At 52.7% G+C, this 18,781-nt stretch overlaps 2 protein-coding genes across 5 annotated transcripts; one reads left to right on the forward strand and one right to left on the reverse strand.

The window, feature by feature from the left end:
* The first annotated feature begins 2,122 nt into the window (after nt 1-2,122).
* LOC124094007 (tubulin gamma-2 chain) lies at nt 2,123-7,524 on the forward strand. 2 transcript variants are annotated; one of them, XM_046446576.2, is made up of 11 exons: nt 2,123-2,394; nt 2,678-2,790; nt 2,986-3,153; nt 3,450-3,518; nt 3,929-4,008; nt 4,393-4,519; nt 5,533-5,619; nt 5,731-5,880; nt 6,460-6,612; nt 6,695-6,856; nt 7,143-7,524. In XM_046446576.2, the coding sequence occupies exons 1-11, from the start codon at nt 2,346-2,348 to the stop codon at nt 7,338-7,340; spliced, it is 1,356 nt and encodes a 451-aa protein (XP_046302532.1). In that variant the 5' UTR covers nt 2,123-2,345; the 3' UTR covers nt 7,341-7,524. The 2 variants fall into 2 exon arrangements, with proteins under 2 accessions (XP_046302532.1, XP_046302533.1); XM_046446577.2 differs by lacking the exon at nt 6,695-6,856.
* An 896-nt stretch (nt 7,525-8,420) lies between these two features.
* On the reverse strand, nt 8,421-17,331 carry Plekhh3 (pleckstrin homology, MyTH4 and FERM domain containing H3). 3 transcript variants are annotated; one of them, XM_046446575.2, is made up of 13 exons: nt 16,713-17,330; nt 14,708-14,763; nt 14,148-14,227; nt 13,865-14,056; nt 13,622-13,779; nt 13,396-13,516; nt 12,102-12,408; nt 11,351-11,558; nt 11,041-11,168; nt 10,615-10,747; nt 9,955-10,419; nt 9,489-9,680; nt 8,421-8,829 (listed from the first exon to the last, which is right to left on the reverse strand). In XM_046446575.2, the coding sequence occupies exons 1-13, from the start codon at nt 16,869-16,871 to the stop codon at nt 8,635-8,637; spliced, it is 2,394 nt and encodes a 797-aa protein (XP_046302531.1). In that variant the 5' UTR covers nt 16,872-17,330; the 3' UTR covers nt 8,421-8,634. The 3 variants fall into 3 exon arrangements, 2 of the variants coding, with proteins under 2 accessions (XP_046302531.1, XP_046302530.1); XM_046446574.2 differs by having other exon boundaries at nt 11,032-11,168; XR_006852096.2 differs by having other exon boundaries at nt 8,693-8,829; nt 9,980-10,419; nt 11,032-11,168; nt 16,713-17,331.
* Between the last annotated feature and the right edge of the window lie 1,450 nt (nt 17,332-18,781).

Below are 18,781 nucleotides of genomic sequence, written 5' to 3' on the forward strand. Positions count from 1 at the left end.
TCATGTCCAAGGCCCTAGGTTTGATCCCCAGCACTGGGGGGAAAAAAAAAAATTGAAATCTTGTCTATGATGAAAAACACAATGTGCAACATGTAAAGGCAAGCCATAGACTACAATGAAAATAAGTGCAGAATATCTTAAAATGTCTAAAATAAATAACCCTTACTCCCATCCCCCCATCCCCCCAAAATGGGCAAAGATTATGTGAACTTTTGTGGGGTTTTTTTTTTGGTGGTTGTTGTTTTTTGATGCAAAGAATTGGATACAGGGCCTTGGGTTTACTAAACACAGGCATTACCATTGAGCGACACCCAGCCCTGAGCCAAGGATATCAACAGGTAATTCACAGAAGAATCCCCAGTCAGTAACAAAAGAAAAGTGAATCAGTTTTACTTGTTATCATAACTGGAAATTTCAACCATGAAATCCCACCCAGATCCATGAAATTGAAAAAAAAAATTGTCATCTAGTAACCCAAATGTAGATACGAGTAAAGGGAATCAGAAGCCTATTGCTAATCAGAACCCCTAGGAGAAAATGTGCAAAGCCTAGTACAGCTGAAGCTCACAATCCCCTGTAGAGGCATTCACTAACAGACAATTCCTTTGCTTATGGAAGAATAAATTGGTTTCACTCATCCAATAATATACTATAAAACAGTTAAAAGGAATGAAGCAGGACTGGATATAATTCAGTGGTAAAGCACATGTTTAGCATGTATGAGGCCCTAAGTTCAACCCCTAGAGCCACACACAAACCCATTCAAAAGAAAAGAATGGCTGACTGTGGTGGCACACACCTATAATCCTGGTGACTTAGGAGACTAAGGCAGGACAATTGCAAGTTCAAGGACAGCCTGGGCATCTTACCAAGATCCTGTTTCAAAAATAAAAAGGCCTGGGGGTATAGTTCAGCGGTAGAGTGCCTTGGGTTCAATCCCCAGTACCACAAAAGAAAAGAATGAAATAAATCTACTTGTTTAAACATAGCTAAATCACAAAAACCCCAATGGAGAATTAAAAAAAAAAGCAGTCTACTTTCTCTGATATTATATCTGATATGCTTGTATAAAATTTCAAAACAAAAAAATAATAAAATACAAAATCATACTTGTATGTTTCAACTTTTCTGTCACTTAAAATAAAGCAGAAATCCCAATGAGATACGACTTCACAATCATAAGGATGACTATTAACAAAAATACAGAAAGCTACAAGTGTTGGTGGGTGATAAAACTGGAACCTTTCTGCATCGCTAGTGGGGATGCAAAAATTGTGCAGCTGCTGTGGAAAATAGTATGACAATTCCTCAAAAAATTAGAATTATCATATGATCCAGCATTCTACTTCTGGGTATACAGCCAAAAGAACTGAAAGTAGAGAGTTGAGCAGATATTTGTTCATCCACATTTAAAGCAGCATCATTCATAATGTGGAAAAAAGTAGAAAGCAATCCAAGGGTTTATTGGAGTATGGATAAATAAAATATGATTAATGCATACAATGTTACAATGGAATATTATTCAGCCTTAAAAGGGAAAGAAATTCTGATGCAAACTATAAAATGGAGGAATCTTGGAGCATTATGCTAAGTGAAAAAAGCCAGATACAAAAGGACAAATACTGTATGACTCATTTTAGGTACGTAGAGGAATCAAGTTCATAGAAAGTAGAATGGTAATTGCCGGGGGCTGCAGGGAGAAGGGAATGGAAAGTACAGAGCTTTAGTTTGGGAAGGTGAAGAAGTTCTGGATGAAAACTAGTCGATGGTCATGTTCACGGAACAATGTGAATATACTTAAGGCCACAGAACTGGATACTTACAAATGGTTAAAATGGTGACTTTTATGTTGTGTATAATATTGTAATACCATTTTTAAAAAGAAATTTAAATTAGGAGAGTTGTTTTGAATTCAGTCCCTCGACCTAGCAGAGCCGGCAGAAGTTCATCTGCATACATGGGGGTAGGGAACTGCATACTCCTGGACAGCAGCATCTGTCCGGCCGCTCCTCCCTTCCCCTCCTCCACACCCAACTGGTGACCCACCCGGCCCCCCAAAGTCTCGCTGCGCAAGCGCGGAACGGTGGACAGAAGGAGGCGTGGCCTCTGTCTGCGCCTGTGCCGAAATCCAGCTGCGACTGCTAGGGGAGAAGATGATGCCCAGGTTCGGCTCCTTGGCCCGCCGGCTGAGGAGAGGCCCACACTGCACACGCGCAGACAGAGTACCCGCGTCAAAAGACGAGGAGAGCGTGCGCTCCCCACGTCCTGCCCGCCAGGCTGCCAGGCATTCGTCTCAGCGGTGACTCCCGCCGGGCCAGGGCTGGCGCGCCCACGTCTGAACAGCGATGCCCCGGGAGATCATCACCCTGCAACTGGGCCAGTGCGGCAACCAGAGTGAGCAAGCGAGCGCCGGGCCCCGCCAGTCTCTGGTTCTGCCCCATCGGGCTGCACTCAAATGCCTGGCACCCACCAGTCCCTCTTTCCCTTCCATGAACCCCCTGCCCTACTGCGCATGATAACCTAGACCAAGAACTGCGCCTCCAGCCCTGAGCTGTGATGGCTCCCAGGCCCAGGCGTCTTGGGTCCACCCTCTGAGTGTGACTGCCTCTGAGCCTAACGCTGGGCTCCTCAGGCCTTACGGCTCTCGCAGACCCGGGCGTCTTCCCCCCTCTCTCAGTTGGGTTCGAGTTCTGGAAACAGCTGTGCGCCGAGCATGGTATCAGCCCCGAGGGCATCGTGGAGGAGTTCGCCACCGAAGGCACTGACCGCAAGGACGTCTTTTTCTACCAGGTGCCCCCAGCGACTTGGCCAAAGCCCACAGTGGCCCAAGGGGCCTGAAGGGAAGGGCAATGGCCTGGTACTGGGAAACCTGGTGGGCAGAGTAGCCAGGGCAGCTGGCTTGAGGAGGGAGGGTCAGTGGAGCCAGAGATGGGAGAACTTGGTTCACGCTAGGTCATTGAGCCCTTCCTGGATTCTCCATGACAGGCTGACGATGAGCATTACATCCCACGGGCAGTGCTGCTGGACCTGGAGCCCCGGGTGATCCATTCCATCCTCAACTCTCCATATGCCAAGCTCTATAACCCGGAGAACATCTACCTCTCAGAACATGGAGGAGGAGCTGGCAACAACTGGGCCAGGGGATTCTCCCAGGTGTCCATCCCGGAGACCCTTGATATTCCCACCCTGGGGCAAGGCAGGATCAAGCCACTTGGGAATTTGACCAGACTAGACTGACAATAAATAAGAGACAAATGGATACCCTGATGTGACAGAAGCCTGGGAAAGGTTTATGCAAATTTTGTGCAAATCATTTGAAAACTAGCTTTTCTGGGTTAAGTACTACACTGAGGCTTTGCTTCAGGGTGGGAACAAAGTCCCAGAGTAGAGTTCTTTGTATTGACAAGAGAATCTTCAGCCTGACCCTCCCTTCCCATGTCTCTACACAGGGTGAGAAAATCCATGAAGACATCTTTGATATCATAGACCGAGAAGCAGATGGAAGTGACAGTCTAGAGGTGAGGGCCTCCCCACTGAAGAGGGCTGGGGGAAAGGTGAGGAGGTGACCTGAACAGGTTAATACAAAGGGGACAATTCAAGACCATTTGGGGGACTGGTAATGTAATTCAGTGATAGAGCACTTGCCTAGCCTGAGGGAAGCCCTGGGTTTGATCCCCAGCAACTGGGGCAGCGGGGTTGGCATCAGATATTGGGACATTGAAGAAAATAAGATACAGTCCTTGTTCTCAAGGAAGTCATAACCTGGGTGACATCAGCTCCTTGTGCATGGAATTGATTCAACCTGTTCAGGCTCTAAACCTTCCCAAGGAGCCTCATCCTGGATGAACACAGAAGAAACCTTGAGACACACTGTTTTGGAAGTAGGGAATGAGCCAAGCATGAAGCCTCTCCACCTTTCCCCTTGCAGGGCTTTGTGCTGTGCCATTCCATTGCTGGAGGTACGGGTTCTGGCCTAGGCTCCTACCTTCTGGAGCGACTGAATGACAGGTAAACCTGTATTTGAGAAGACATTATCCCTTGTTCCCTAGGTACTATATTTTCATGTTTTCACTTTTTTTCTCATGAGTTGCTAGGTCTGCCAGGACCCTCTCTGCTTTGAGTAATAGGGACAAACCCACCCAGGGAATACTTTGGAAGCAATAACTGGGGGAAGAGGAGGTTAAAAGGAAGGGGAAGGAGCCTACAGGGTTTGATACTTGTGGCTTATTTTGGGATTTTGGGGGAGGCTAGTTCTACTCTTACTCCTTTTGTATAAGAACTCAATGGCAAATGAATGGTCATTATTGTCCCTAGAGGAGATTGAGAGTGGCAGTCATGGGGTTCATCCACTTCACTGTCTACCCTCCCCTTTTCCCTCTTCCTTGCCCCCAGGTATCCCAAGAAGCTGGTACAGACGTACTCAGTGTTCCCCAGTCAGGATGAGATGAGTGACGTGGTGGTCCAGCCCTACAACTCACTCCTCACACTTAAGAGGCTGACCCAGAATGCAGACTGCGTGGTGAGCAAAGGAGAACAAGTTGGGAGGGTTGGCCTACCTCTGTAGGCCAGTCAGTCACCTGCACCTTGCTTTTTCCAAGTCCCTGCTCTTACAGAGAACAGAGATCAACAAAGTCACAATATGTGGGCCAAATTGTGCAGTAAGGTCCCAAATTCCAGGTTGCTTTCAGTCCTTTTAGGCAGCAAGGCTCTCAACAAAGTGAGAGTACCTACCCTTATTTTGCCCACTCAATTCCTACTCATGTTTGAACTCTTAACTCAAGGATCACTTCATTAGCAAAGGCTTCAGCAACTGCCCAGTAAAGGTCAGGTTTCTTTGTGCATATTTCGGGTTGTTAAATAAATGAAACAGACAAATGTTGTTTTTTGATGCTTAAGATTGAACCCAGGGCCTTATGCATGATAAGCACATGCTCACTGTGCCTACACCCCAAGCTCGTTGTTTTATACCTAATGTCTGTCTAGGCCAGGCATGGTGGTGTACACCTGTAATCCCAGCAACAAGGAGGTTGAGGCAGGAGGACTGCAATTTCAAAGCCAGCCTCAGCAATTTAGCAAGGTCCTGAGCAATTTAGCAAGACTTAATTTTTTGGGGCAGGGGGGAGAAGAGAAAGGCAAGATCCGTGTCTCTGGGCCCAGGATTAAGAAATAAAAAGGACTGGAGATGTGGTTCAATGGTTAAGCACCTCTGAGTTAAATTCCCAGTACAAAAAAAAAAAAATTAATACCTGTCCCATTGGACTGTAAGCCCAATGACACAAAGACCATGCCTGTTTTATTCTCTGTGGTATCTCTAGAGCCAAGCACTGTGAGTAATACCTAGGTGAACTCACATATTTGTTAACTGTCCTGCATGGTCCAAAAGTACATGATGATGCCACAAAGAAAATACTTTCCTTTTAAATTAGAAAAAGTTACTTCCTGGTTTTGGAGTTTAGTAATGGCTGAGCTATACCTTATTTCTATACTGCTTTTCTCCTCAAAAAGATGCTGTAATTCCCTTCTACCCTTCAGGTGGTGCTGGACAATACAGCCCTTAATCGGATAGCCACAGACCGCCTCCACATCCAGAACCCATCCTTCTCCCAGATCAACCAGCTGGTGAGCCCCATCCTAGACTCCTTTGGACCAGAAACCCTCATTGCTAGAAGGCCATCTGGGAAGGGAGGTCCCACATGGGCCAATACCCATGATGTACACCCCCATCCCCAGGTGTCCACCATCATGTCAGCCAGCACCACCACCCTGCGCTACCCCGGCTACATGAACAACGACCTCATCGGCCTCATCGCCTCGCTCATTCCCACACCACGGCTCCACTTCCTCATGACTGGTTACACCCCCCTCACTACAGACCAGTCAGTAAGAGCAGCCTTCAGTGTCCCAGGCAGGGTTGGCCTGGGCCTAGAGATACTGAACTTTGACTTTCTTTTCTCCCCTCTGCCCAAAAATTACCCTTTGCAGCCCCCCAAGGCTCTTGCTCAGGGCCTGACAGGAAGCAGGCCATTTGCCTGCTGACTTGTGTCCACCTTCCCTCAGCCTTGGCTCCTGCAGGCACGGGGTTGAATGGGGTTGGCTTCTGCTCATGCACAGGGGCATGAGTTTGCTAAGAGCCTACTCCTGCCTCAGAGTCTTGGGGTAGACCTGAACCTAGAGACATTGTCCACAGATATATCACAGTATCCTGAGTTGGATGGGGACATGTGTTGGCTCTTCTTTTGGACTATGTCTTTTTTTTTTTTTTTTTTTTTTTTTTTTTAATATTTATTTATTTATTTTTTAATTATCGGCGGGCACAACATCTTTGTTTGTATGTGGTGCTGAGGATCGAACCCTGGCCGCACGCATGCCAGGCGAGCACGCTACCGCTTGAGCCACATCCCCAGCCCTGGACTATGTCTTAAGTGCCAGCCTGGTCCCTGTGACCCACTTTCCCCTCAGGTGGCCAGTGTGAGGAAGACCACAGTCCTGGATGTCATGAGGCGGCTGCTGCAGCCCAAGAACGTGATGGTGTCCACAGGCCGGGACCGCCAGACCAACCACTGCTACATCGCCATCCTCAACATCATCCAGGGAGAGGTGGACCCCACCCAGGTAAGTGAGGCCTCTTTGCCCTGTCCCCTGAATCCACAGGGTAGAGGAGTGGCCACCATCACCGCTCCCATACCCACCTCAGGTCCACAAGAGCTTGCAGAGGATCCGTGAACGGAAGTTGGCCAACTTCATCCCCTGGGGCCCAGCCAGCATCCAGGTGGCCCTGTCGAGGAAGTCTCCCTACCTGCCCTCAGCCCACCGGGTCAGTGGGCTCATGATGGCCAACCACACCAGTATCTCCTCAGTGAGTCCAGTCACTTCTTACCAGTGTCTATCTACCTTCATCAAATTCTTCCAGTCCTTTCCTTTTTGTTTTCCCTTTTGGCAGTACCTAGATTTGAACTGCTTTTTATTTTTGAGACAGGGTCTCACTAAGTTGCCCTGGCTGGCCTTGAATCTGTGGTCCTCAAATCTACAGCCTCCCAAGTAGCTGGGATTATATGCATGTGACACTGCACCTAGCTCCCCCAGTCTGTTCCTAGTCCCCGTGTTATACTAGCACCCATTCTGAAGATTTCCTTCTTTTTCAGCTCTTTGAAAGTTCCTGCCAGCAGTATGACAAGCTATGGAAACGGGGGGCCTTCCTGGAGCAGTTCCGCAAAGAGGATATCTTCAAGGACAATTTTGATGAGATGGACAGGTCCAGGGAGGTTGTTCAGGAGCTCATTGATGAGTACCATGCAGCCACACGGCCAGACTATATCTCCTGGGGCACCCAGGAGCAGTGATTTTCCTCTTTGCTCTTCCCCACTGTACAGGAAGCACAGCCACCACCATGACTGGTCCCTCTAATCCAACTTTACCTTACTGGATTCCTCTCCTCCCCAGAAACTGGCCCAACTTCCTCCCTTCCATTCCTGACCCTTGATATGCTTGTTCAGTTCAAATAAAGTTATAAAGCTTGGAGATGAATATAGTCAGGGCTTGATCTGTCACTATGGGGGATGGGATCTTCAGTTTTCAGGTGAGTGATGGTAAGGTTGCCTTCATTTCCTCTAACTTCTTCCCACCTAGTCCAGGTCTTAGTATGTCTGTTTCCATTGAGGTCCCTTGCCTTGAACCAGGCTGTTATACTGAAGTTGGCCAACTTCATCCCCTGGAGCCCAGCCAGCTTTCAAGTAGAGAGGGTTAATGAGGTCTACTGTCTCCTTAGTGTTTAAGTTCCTGCTTCAGGTTGAATCAATGCTGCTCCAGTTTCCTCCATTCAGCAAAGAGGATGTGGGGTTTATGAAAGTAGGGCCTATTTCATTCTAAGCAGGTCAGAAAAGCTGGAACTCTGGATGCCCAGGGCCATAAGAATCTCAGGAACTCAACCCAGTTCAACTCAAAGTGATAAGCAGGACAGAACTTAGGAGTAGGCTGTACTCATCCTGAGTTCTTTTTCTGTGCCAGAGGAATGTTTGGGTCTATATCCTGCCTCAAGCTTCTCTCCATTTCAAGCCCAAAGCAGTAAGCAGAACAAAGATGAACCCAAACAGGATCAGAAGCTGGACACCAGGGTAGAATATGGGCAGAGACAGTCTTAATGACTCATAGCCCTCCAGCTTCAGGGATACCATGGGGCCACCCCTTTGCCACTGGATGGAGAAGAGAGGGTGAGTAATTGCCAGCTTCCAATTATGTCTTCTTGGCTGCCCCTCCCATTACTCTATAGCAACAAACTGGCTAAGAGGAGGTTAAATCCAGAAGGTCAAGGAGGGTGGAGCTCTGTGGTGTCCAGACTCCCTTCAGTGTCTGATAAAACCCCCAGAGTGTGGGTGTCCCCAGGGGTGGAGCTGTGAGCTATGGAGCTCCAACTTGTCCCATTGAAAACACTCCCACAAGAAGGGTTTGTGTAAATAAGGATTTTTTTTTTTTTGGCTTCTCTTCTACAAATAAATTAAGAAACAAACTATAAAATTGTCCACACCCATTTCAGACCTTGGGTGTGGGGTCTGTGCCCTGTCCCTGCAGGGCCAAAAGGGTCCATGGTCTCCTCAAATCTCAGAGTAGTCCTGGCCCAGGCTGGAGGGAAGAGGGGAGTCATGACCTCTTGGCAGGCTCAGTCCTGCAGCTGCCCAAGAAGCCAGACTGTCCCTGGGGCTCATCCAGGCCTTGGTGCTGGCTGGGAGAGGAGGTGTCTGGCAGGTCTTGGCATGGAGGAGCAGAGCTGCCGCAGGGCCTCTCAGGGAAGGGGTTGGCCAAGTAGGCATTCACCAGCTGCATGATCTCTTCCACCTAAGAGAAAGCAGAGGTCAATGCACAACAGGAGCAACTAGATTCTCTTCTTTCATTCAGGCTCTAGGGCTCCAGCTTCTCTACCAGGGTCCTTCAAGTTCTCGCTCCTGACAACCTTACCCATCCTCACCATCCTACTAGGAATTGAGCCCAGGGGAGTTTTACCACTAAGCTATACCCCCACCCCTTAAGTTTTTGAGATAGGGCATCACTAAATTGCTGAGGCTGGCCTCAAACTAATGATCCTCCTGTCTCAGCCTCCGGAGTCTCTGGGATTACAAGTGTGCACCCCTGTGCCCAAATCATTCTTGTTTCTTTCTGCTCCTCTACCATGCCAAGTATACTTTCCTCTCTTGGCCTTTGTACTTACAATTCCCTTTATCTGGAATGCTATTCCCCTAGATTTTCCTGTGGCTAACTTATGTCATCCTCTTGAGAATCTGGCTCTGACTACCTAATGCTTGGCCCCTACAGTTACTTCCCATCATACTACTCTTTCCTTCTAGCTTAATGATCTTTGATTACTTGTTGATTGTCTGATTCCCACACTCTAAGCTCCTAGGAGCTTGTCTTTGATCATAGCTGGCTTCCCAGTACCTAGAGCTGTACCCATGATTGATGGTCCATAGATTGTTCTGTGCTTGCCTCTTCCTACTCACCTGGGGACTCTGCAGGAGGAGCTGACTCTCGCCTACCCTCAATGCTAGGGTTTGGGGACCCATTAGCTGGCAGGCGGCCACATGACCATAGCTGACACTGTGGATGGGTTCTGTCTCACCAGGCCGGGAGAGGGACATGGTCTTGGCTCCCAGACCCAGGCATAGCTTCTGTGGAGCACCTCCACCAGGTTCCTGCAGACAGATAGGCAGAGTCAGGGGGGAAGGAGAGGACAGCATTCTTTTTGGTAGGGGAAAATGGTTGTGAGCAGGGAGTTCCCTGACCCCTCTATGATACACAGTGAAATATGAAGGGGGCTAGGGTCCAGGAGGTGCAAGCCCCCTAGGGCTGGTGTCTCCTGGCATTTGGAAGTAGGAAGTGAAGTGACCCACAGTGGGGGCCTATGGCTCTGGGGCAAAGGTGTGGGGCTTGGGCCTCCAGAGTCCCCTTCTCCCTTCTCCCCCTCACCGTGCTCAGCTCCAGAACGTCATACCGAGCAGCGCCGAACCCCGGACACTGCGCCGCCAGAGCCAGGTAGGCAGCCATGGCCTCAGCTCGGCCCATGCCCCGTAACCGCTTCCAGCCGCCCAGCACAGCAGCAGCGGTGCGGGCGCCTCCGCCTCCTCCCTCGGGGGCTGCTGTGCGGCAGGCCCCACTGCGTCGAGCCCGCTCCGCCCGCCTCTTGGCCAGGCTGGGGCTCCAGAATGCCCCGGCCAGCAGGGCGGCTGAGGGCGGTGGCCTGGGAGTTGGTCGGGGCTGAACTTCGCACGGAGGGATGGGGGGCGGGATGGGGGGCGGCAGCAGGCGGTCTAGGCGAGGCAGGGGCACCCGCGGGGAGAAGTCTCGGTGCAGGCTCTGCAGGCGCAGCGCCGCCAGGGCACGCAGTGTGTCGTCGGGCGGTGGCGGCCGGCCGCGCAACAGCAGAGCATGAGCCTGCAAGGAAGGCACCAGGCGTCAGCCAGCAGTGGCAACTATACTGTGGCAAATCACCTCGGAGGGTGGAGCCTGAGAAGTTAAGGGTTTGGGGACAGTCTACCGTGGGGTTACCAGAACGGTTAATTGAAATGGCCTAGAAAGAGATCAGGCATAGATGGTATATTCCGAGGCGTGAATGTCGGAGATCCTCACCTGCTCAAAGAGGAAAGGCAGTTCGTGACCGTCTGGGGATAGTCCCTCAGGATGCAGAGGTCCGTGAAGACGCAGACACAGTCTCCACCCGGAGTCCAGCGAGTCTTCCAGTCTGGCTTCCTCTGAGGCTAAACTGCAGAAGAAAAAAGAACACGAGGCAATGGGGAAGCAGGGCCCAGCAGAGTGCTGGAGACTTGGGAAAGGGGCAGGACAAGTTTGGGGGTGTGGCCATATGTTTTGAGCCGGGGCCCCCAAGAGTGGCCTACAAAGGTGAGCATAGAAGTCAGATTACACACAGACTGCAGATAGGGAGTCTGTCTGTAACTTAGAACAAATGCCAAGTGCTCAATAAATGTTTGCTTAGTGATTTAAGCTGAGGAGATGGGTTAATAGAACAGTTCTGGGCTGGACATTTACTTCTCAAACCTGGTGAGCACGTCGGCCACGAGGGTCCCCCCAGCCAGCGCTCGTTCCTGGGCACCACACTGTTCATACAACGCAAAGACATTGCGGCTCCGGGCCAAACCCAGCCGCCCCACCAGCTCTCGAGCCACCTAGAAGGAAGAGAGGAAGAGGGTCTTGTTTGGATCCTCAGGCATACGGATCCAACTGACACTACCATTATCCCACTTATAGAAATAAGGAATCAGAGACTAGGGCCAACCCAGGGTTCAGGAGAAGCAGGTATGAGAACTTAGAAGGAAGGGTTGGGGATACCCAGGACCTTTGGCCTCACCTCCCCTGCTGTCGTGTGAGAGTCAATGGCCACAGAGCAGGCACCAGCCCCTGGACAGTGCACCGTGCACAACAGCTCCTGTCGTTGGCTCAGTGCGGAAATCTCTGCCAGCGATGGCACCAGCTCTCTGCCGCGCGTCCGGCCCAGAGCTTTCCTGATGAAGCGCGCATATTCCGCTAGTTCCGAGTCCGGCAGTGCCTGCTCAGTCCTGTATTAGGAGGAATCACAGGAACAGTGCTCCAAGGGCTTTCCTACTCCTCTTATTCCTCCTCCCACCCTCTCCCCTTCTTGTATTAATATTTTATTTCATCTAGTCAAACTCCTTCCCTCCAATTCAAGTTTCTTGAAGGCAGCCTTTCTCCGGGGCTTTGCATGGAGCTAAATTAAATTACTTTCGATGTCTTCTGGCAGCTTTCTCCCAACTGTCCCCACCCACTTTCGAAAATCTCCTGATCTTCCCCGCTGAAATCCAAAATTGAACCACATTACTGTGCTTTCCTAAGCCCTGGTACTGGTCTGCATAATAAGGAAAAGCAGACTTTTTATAATTCCTCTGCCCAAAGAGGGTGCCTTATTGTAATTCATTTGCTCACCAGTGGGATATGATCTTGCAATTCCTACAAAAGCAGGGGATTTATCCCTTCTCTGCATCTAGGTTCTCCATCTGTCAACCCCCTTGCAAAGGCCTTTAGTTCTCTCCCAGCCCTGAAACTCCTTTGCCTTGGCCTTACACTTTTTTCTTTCTTCTCACCTCTCCAAATGCCCTAGGAGGTGCCCCCGAACAGCTACCCCAGGCCGGAAGGTGCAGCTCATGCAGGTGAGGAGCTGCCAGTACCGCAGGGTTGCAGGGTCTTGGGTAGCAGGGAGCCCAGGAGGACCTGCAGGGCCTGAGGTCTGCTTAGCCAGCTGCAGGAAGAGTTCATCCCGGAGTGCAGGCAGGTCCCGACAGGTTTGGAGCACACCCTGCATCAGGGGCCCAGGGCGCCTTGCCCCCTCCAGTGCCTGGAGCGCAAGGAACAGCCTTACCGCCTCCTCTCTCAAGGGTGCATAGCCAGGACCTGTGGGAGGGTGGGGGTGGAGGGACGGTTTGGAGAGGGGACACAGAGGTGCACCCTGGGAGGAAGGTGCAAACCAGGGAAAGGTCAGGAGTATAATGGGAACAGGGGTGGCAAGAAGGGAAGGGTACGAATGACAGGAATAGTGAAGGGAAAGCAATGGTCCCACAAAGCCAAACTTTCAACCCTTGCCTCCCAGAAATCCTCTCTCCCTATCCTCCTAAACCTGGACCTGTTGGAAAGTGAGACCATGGCGGGCAATCAGGGCGAGTTGTCACCCCTGCCAGGAAGGTAGGAGGGTTCCCAAGAGGTCTCACCAGTATGGTAGAGAGAAAGACTAAGGGAAGTAGGTTCAAACCCCAGATTCTGTAACTGGGATAGAACAGGCTGATCTGGGAGTTAGAAAACCAGAGTTCTTCAGAATCCCAGCTCCCTAATCCTCTAGCTTTAGTACCCAGACTAGTCACTATACCCTTTTGGGGAGAGATATAGCTGGATGAGGCAAGCACATTCTCCCCAAGAGGTGTTTTTTTCTACCACACATAAAGGTAATATGACATGTTATTAAGACCATGGTTTTTTTTAATTTTAATTAGTTATTAATGGACCTTTATTTATTTGCTTATATGTGGTGCTGAGAATCGAGCCCAGTGCCTCACACATGCTAGGCAAGCGCTCTACTACTGAGCCACAACTCCAGATCAAGACCATGATTTTAAAAATAGAAGAGAAAGGATAAAAATCCCAGAAGGATCATTAATGGTCAGAATGAGATCTTTTAGAGAAATAGTCACTCACAACCATTTTTTTTTCCTGTTCTGCTTTCCCTCCCTTCCACTCTTATCAGCTTAGTTTCACCTTCATCCTTTGAAAAGTGTAGATCTCGGTAGAGCCCTTGAAGACTTAAGTCCCTGCCAATTAAGGCATTCAGATTCTTACTTATGATCTACCTCATCCCATCCAGGAAAGCTGGGCCGTAGGACCACTCACCTGGGGCACTGACTCCATAGGGCAGGGGCAGAAGTGGGGCATACAAGGCTCCACTGGTATGCCTCAGAATCGGGTTCCGACGGTAGATGAGGGCCACCGCCTCTGGATCCCCGCAACTCTCCTAGATACCAGGAAGAGGGTCACCTGATGGGGAAGGGAGTTCCCTGTGCCAAGAAAGCTTTAAGTTAACCACCCTCCAGGCTCTTAGTTGAGTTCCCTCTCTCACCTGTATGTCCCTGAGCAATAGCTGGGTGGGGGTCTCTAGCGGAGCCTTTGAGGAGATCACTTCGCGCAAGGCCACCCCCCAGCGCTCAGCCTCTGCCTGGCGGGGGGAGCAGAGGCGGACGCTGTGTTTCCGGCCAGACACAGTCACTGACCACAGACCTGTTGGAAAGTGAGACCATGGCGGGCAATCAGGGCCAGTTGTCACCCCTGCCAGGAAGGTAGGAGGGTTCCCAAGAGGTCTCACCAGTCTCCTTGGGCCTGCGCTCTGGGCCAGTGACTGAGCACAGGCTGGTGAGTACAAGGCTCCCGAGGCGCCGAGCACCCTTCCCATTGCTGCTGAAGTGGTCCAGAGAATCACGAGTGAGCACGAACCAGGCTCGGCGAGGAGGCAGCCATGGCCGTGCCCCTCCTCCGCGGGGCTCGCGATACAGCCAACCTGGGAGGACAAAGGAAGATGAGGGGCCAGCCTAAGGAGACATTTTCCTCTACAACTGGGGGCCTCCAGAGTGCCCTGAGGGAGTCCCCACCTTTCACAACGATGTCGGGGTCATCCTCCGGCAGACCCTTTTCTGGAATGAGGCTCCAAGTCTCCTCCCAGCTCTGCAGCCTGGGTCAGAAAGGAAAAGTTGAGTGAGGCTGCGAGACCTCCACTCCGCCTCCAGGGGGCTCCTCTGTAGGGGCTCCCCAGGCTGCGCTGGGTGCTTGCTCCTAAGCTGGGCACCCCTCCTCCAGGCTGTGGGAACCGCAGGGCCGTTCTGACCTTGCACCAGAAATAGCCAGGACCCCCCCACCTTCCTCCCCACGCCCCCAGACTGGACCGCCCCCCGGGACCCCGGCCAAACCACAGCGTCCGGCAGCATTGGGCCTCTCCCTTATTGCACAACCCCGTGAGGGAAGACCACAAGGATGCGGGTCCCAGGAACCAGCTGGGGTCTCAAAACTAAGAATGGGGCCGGGATTGTGGCTTAGTGGTAGAGTGCTTGCCTAGCACGTGTGAGGTACTGGGTTCAATCCTCAGCACCACATAATAAATAAAATAAAGTTAAGAAGAAACAACAACAACCAAGAATGAAGAGGTGAAACTCACCTGTCAGAGACTGCGGCGCTCCTCACAGGCTGAGTCAGTGTTACATCCAGGGGACTCTGGGGAGATAGGCAAGGAAACTCAGCATCAGAGCCCTCCCTGCCCAATTCTGTGTCTAAGACAGTGCTGCTCAGGGGGTGGAGGAAGAAGTCAAGGAGTTAGGTAGTGACTGGGCTGAATGACCAGGAGCTGCTCTATCCGGGGTGTCTATGCAAACAAACTCTAAGACCAGCCAGGAGCTAAGAAGCCAAAGCTCCGGCCTTTCCCCCTTTCCCTTTGAAGATGCAAAGGGGTCTGATAGGGTGGAAAGAGTCCTGGGCAGGGAGTCAGAGACCTGGGATCTAATACTGGCTAGACTACTAACTCACTGTGTCAAGTCCGCTTCCCTCTCTGTGTACACATTTCCTCATCTTTGAAACACCAGAAGTGGACCAAGTCCCTTCTCCCTTTGGCAGCCTGGAAGGCACTCCTTCCTCCTCATTTTTCCTTCACCCATTCTACCTTGTTGGCCAGGGGAAGGCATGTGGTGGGCACGGAGACAAATGTAGGGAATTTAAGAGCTTGGTACATTCACCCGCAAAAACACTCCTGAGATTCAGGGGACAGCAGAGACCCCACCTCTTTGCTGGGGTTCAGAAAGGGCAGGCCAGGCTGAAAAATAGCGCACACTTTCCAGGCCAGGTGTGGTTTGAGATTTTGTCCTTCTCTCACCACATCCCTACCGGCTCTCCTGGAACTTCAAGTGTAGACTGGGGTCTGAGAAAGCCTCAAACCCAACCCAAAGCCAAGCCAGGCAGGAACTGTGCCATGGTCCCACTGTGCCCAGACTGCTAGACAGCCAGGAGTGGGGAGGAGGGGAAGGGAGACCAGGGACACCTGTCCCCAAGCTTCGAGGAGGAGGGGTGGAGGTGGAGCATGAAGGAAGCAATGGCTTGGTTGACAGAGCAGACCCTGCCCAGACTGGAAGCTTGCGGGTCGCCCGAGTACTCTGCCTTCCCTGGAAACACATTCACCTATTTTCTGGAGGGTCTGAGCAGAGCTTTCAGCCACAGCACCAGAGGGGCAGGTACTAATCACCCTTTTAGACCAACCCTGGTAATCGCAGTCCCCTGCTTCCCTCCCCCCCTCTATATTTATCTGCCCTCTGCCTCGCCAGGTGCTGGCGCAGGCTCCACTAGCACCCCGCCCCGCCCGGGCACTGAGCCACAGAGCCTGCTGGGGACCCCTGAGGGGGATGGGAGCCTGACCCAGGCCACAGCACATAAGAGATTGATTGCCAGAGTATAGAAGCATGGGAAAGGGCACGACATCAGAGATGGAGGTCTGCCACATCAATCGTGCCTCAGGTGACCGGAAGGGGAGATCTGACAAAACCCAGCAACCAAGTGTTCCCCACTGTCCCCTCAGGGACTTCCCAGGAGCCTCACCAGGGAAGGCCGAAAGTTCTGTCCTGAGCGGCAGGGTAATGACGAGAGGTCCTCAAAGGGCCACAGCCCCCAGCTCCCTGTCCGTGCGGTCCTCACCGCAGACCCCAATCCTAGGATGCCTTCTCCCCCTCGCCCAGATCCCGGTGGAGGGAGCTCCCGAATCTGGCCCCAGTGCTCACCAACTTGGAGCAGAGGGGACCTAGGCGTTCGAGCCGCCCAGCCGGCCTCGCCACATTCTTTGGCCCTGGCGGAGGCGGAAGGAGACGGGATGGGACGCGAGCCGGCAGGGAAGGGAGAGGCAGAGGCAAGGCCAGGTCGCGCCACGCGTGACGCCTCCCCTGCCTCAGGGCGCCCAGCAGGTGGACAGCGCCCAGTGTGCGGCGCTAGGCCCACAGGCACATCCCAAGTCTGGCTGCTCCTTGAGCTCCTGGGGGCTCTGGGCTCCAAGCAAGAATCTCTCCCACATCCCCAGTTTGCTAAGAGTGCGGCAGCATTTGGCTGGAGTCTGGAGTGGATCAGGCGTGACTGCCGGTTGTAGTGAAAGTGATTGAGACAAGACTCTAAATCCCCCCGGGACTTACCCTCCCGCCCGCTGGACTCGGGGTCCGTAGCTCAAAGGTCTCCTCGTCTTCGTCCTCGTCCCCGTCCCCGCTAAGCTCGCCGTCACCATAGTCCCGGTGCAGAAGAGTGAAGCCTCGACGGCAGCAGAGGAGCCACCACAACCCCCCCGGGAGAGGCATCCGGGCGAGCAGACGGGGGATGGGGGCCCAGGCAGCAGAGGCCAAGCAGCAGGGGATCGGAGAAACTGGCGGGGCTCCGACCCAAGCGGGAGAAAGATGAGGCGGGAGGAGGAGGTGGGAGAGGGGGACAGGGAGGAGGCAATGTCTAGGGCTAGGGTGCTAGGGGACGCTGGCTAGAGCCTGCGATGGGCTCAACGTCTGGGCCCCTGTAGGGGGAGGGGGGGAAGGAGTCCAGGGCCTGGGGGGAACAGGGAGCAATGTCCGGAGCTGGGAAGTAGTGTCCGTTGTAGTGTCCAGCCCTGTGGGGGGCAGTGTCCGGTGCAGTGTCGAGGTGGGCAGTTGTCCAAGCTCCAGGGAGGGTCGTGTCCGGTAGGGCGTCCGGTGGCCGGGGCCCCAGAGGCGCGCGCTGCGCTCCCTGCAGCCCCGGGACTGGCGCGCTGGGGGCGCGAGCACAGCTCCCGGGCCCCGCCTCCCCAGCCCCCTCCCCCTTGAGCCCTCCCTTCCCTCCTCTTTCTCTCCTCCCTTCTTTACAGGGCAGGGTCCACGTTTCGTCACAGTCTCCTCCGCCCAATCCCTGTGCCTGGAGCCGGGCTTGGCCACCAATCACAAGCTTGCAACTGCTTTGGGTTGCATCATGTGCCTTTGGCTGGGAGCCAGCTGGGAGGGGCGGGGAAAACAGGGAGGGAGGGGGCGGTACGCTGTTAACCACGCCCCAGCTTCTGAGGTCGGCAGCGGGGTGCCAGTGACATCACAAGAGCCCGCCTTCAAGTTCTTGTTTTAACTCTTAGTTCACCAGCCAGCCAAATTAAAAACCCTCTTGAGGAGCTCTGGAGAACGAAGGGCATGGAGTTGAAGGGAAGCTCGACTGCTGCGCTCTATTTCCTCTCAGGGTCCCTGGGAAACGGAAGAACTTTAACTATCGTGAGGGTTTCCAGACCTGAACCAGACCCAGCTCTAAAGACGACCCTGCACCCCTGGAGTTAAGAAGTCCAGTTCCTAGATCTGAGTCATCTCATTTTTGAGGTGAAGCAGCTAAGGAGGGAAGGCGCAGACCTAGCTGGCAATAAAATCGAATTTAGAGTGCTGTTCACCGAACTCGAGTAGAGAGAGTGGCTTCGCATTCTAGGGAATTCTATGATCTCCAAATAGAGCGGAGGCCCCCCCAGGGCGAATATTCTGCAGTTCCGAGCAAGGAGGGGTTAACCAAGGCTTTGGGCGGCCGGGGGCGGGCCCTGGCAACAGCAGGAGAAAGCGGGCGCGCGCGAGTGTGCGCGCGTTGCTGACTCAGCGGCGATTCCCTAAGTCTCCCGAGGAGGATTCTGTGTCGGCCCCCAAAGGCTAGCTGTGAGACCCCTTGAGGATCCGCACAGTCTCGAGGACTTCCTTGGATCCTGGTCCTTAGAGGCCAAGGCTTTCTAGCTAAGGCTCTTGGAAGCTCGGCTAGTCCTGGCTTGGCGGGCGGGACAAGGCGGGGACTTCAAGCCAGCGCCTCCCCTGAGACCTCCTCCCCACGCCACGCCCTTCTCGCCCCTAGCTTCGGCTGGAGTGCTGGGTACAGCTTTGCTGACAGGATATTAAACTGAGAGAATTGTCGCACGTGAACACCCTCCTGTCTGTTTCGATCGTGCAAAACAAAGACCAAGAATCAATGCCATCCACTCAAGAGGCCATCCAGGCTGTGCCTTCGCCACAGAGCTCTGTACTGAAATTACCTAGGCTAGGAGACAACCATAACACATAACACAACCACAACACAACCATAGCTCTCTTCCCTGTCTGGATCCTAGGCCCTTGCCTGCAGGGGAGTTCTTTCGTTGTCTAACCTTCCTCCTTCTCAGCAAACTCAGTGCATTCCCTCTGAGCCTATCCCCAGGGAAGTTGGAGAACGGCAAGTACCCCCCCCATACACA

Source organism: Marmota monax, unplaced genomic scaffold, assembly GCF_021218885.2.
Source record: "Marmota monax isolate L192 unplaced genomic scaffold, Marmota_monax_Labrador192_F-V1.1 WCK01_AAM20220418_F8-fsc00346, whole genome shotgun sequence".
Classification (NCBI taxonomy): Eukaryota; Metazoa; Chordata; class Mammalia; order Rodentia; family Sciuridae; genus Marmota; species Marmota monax.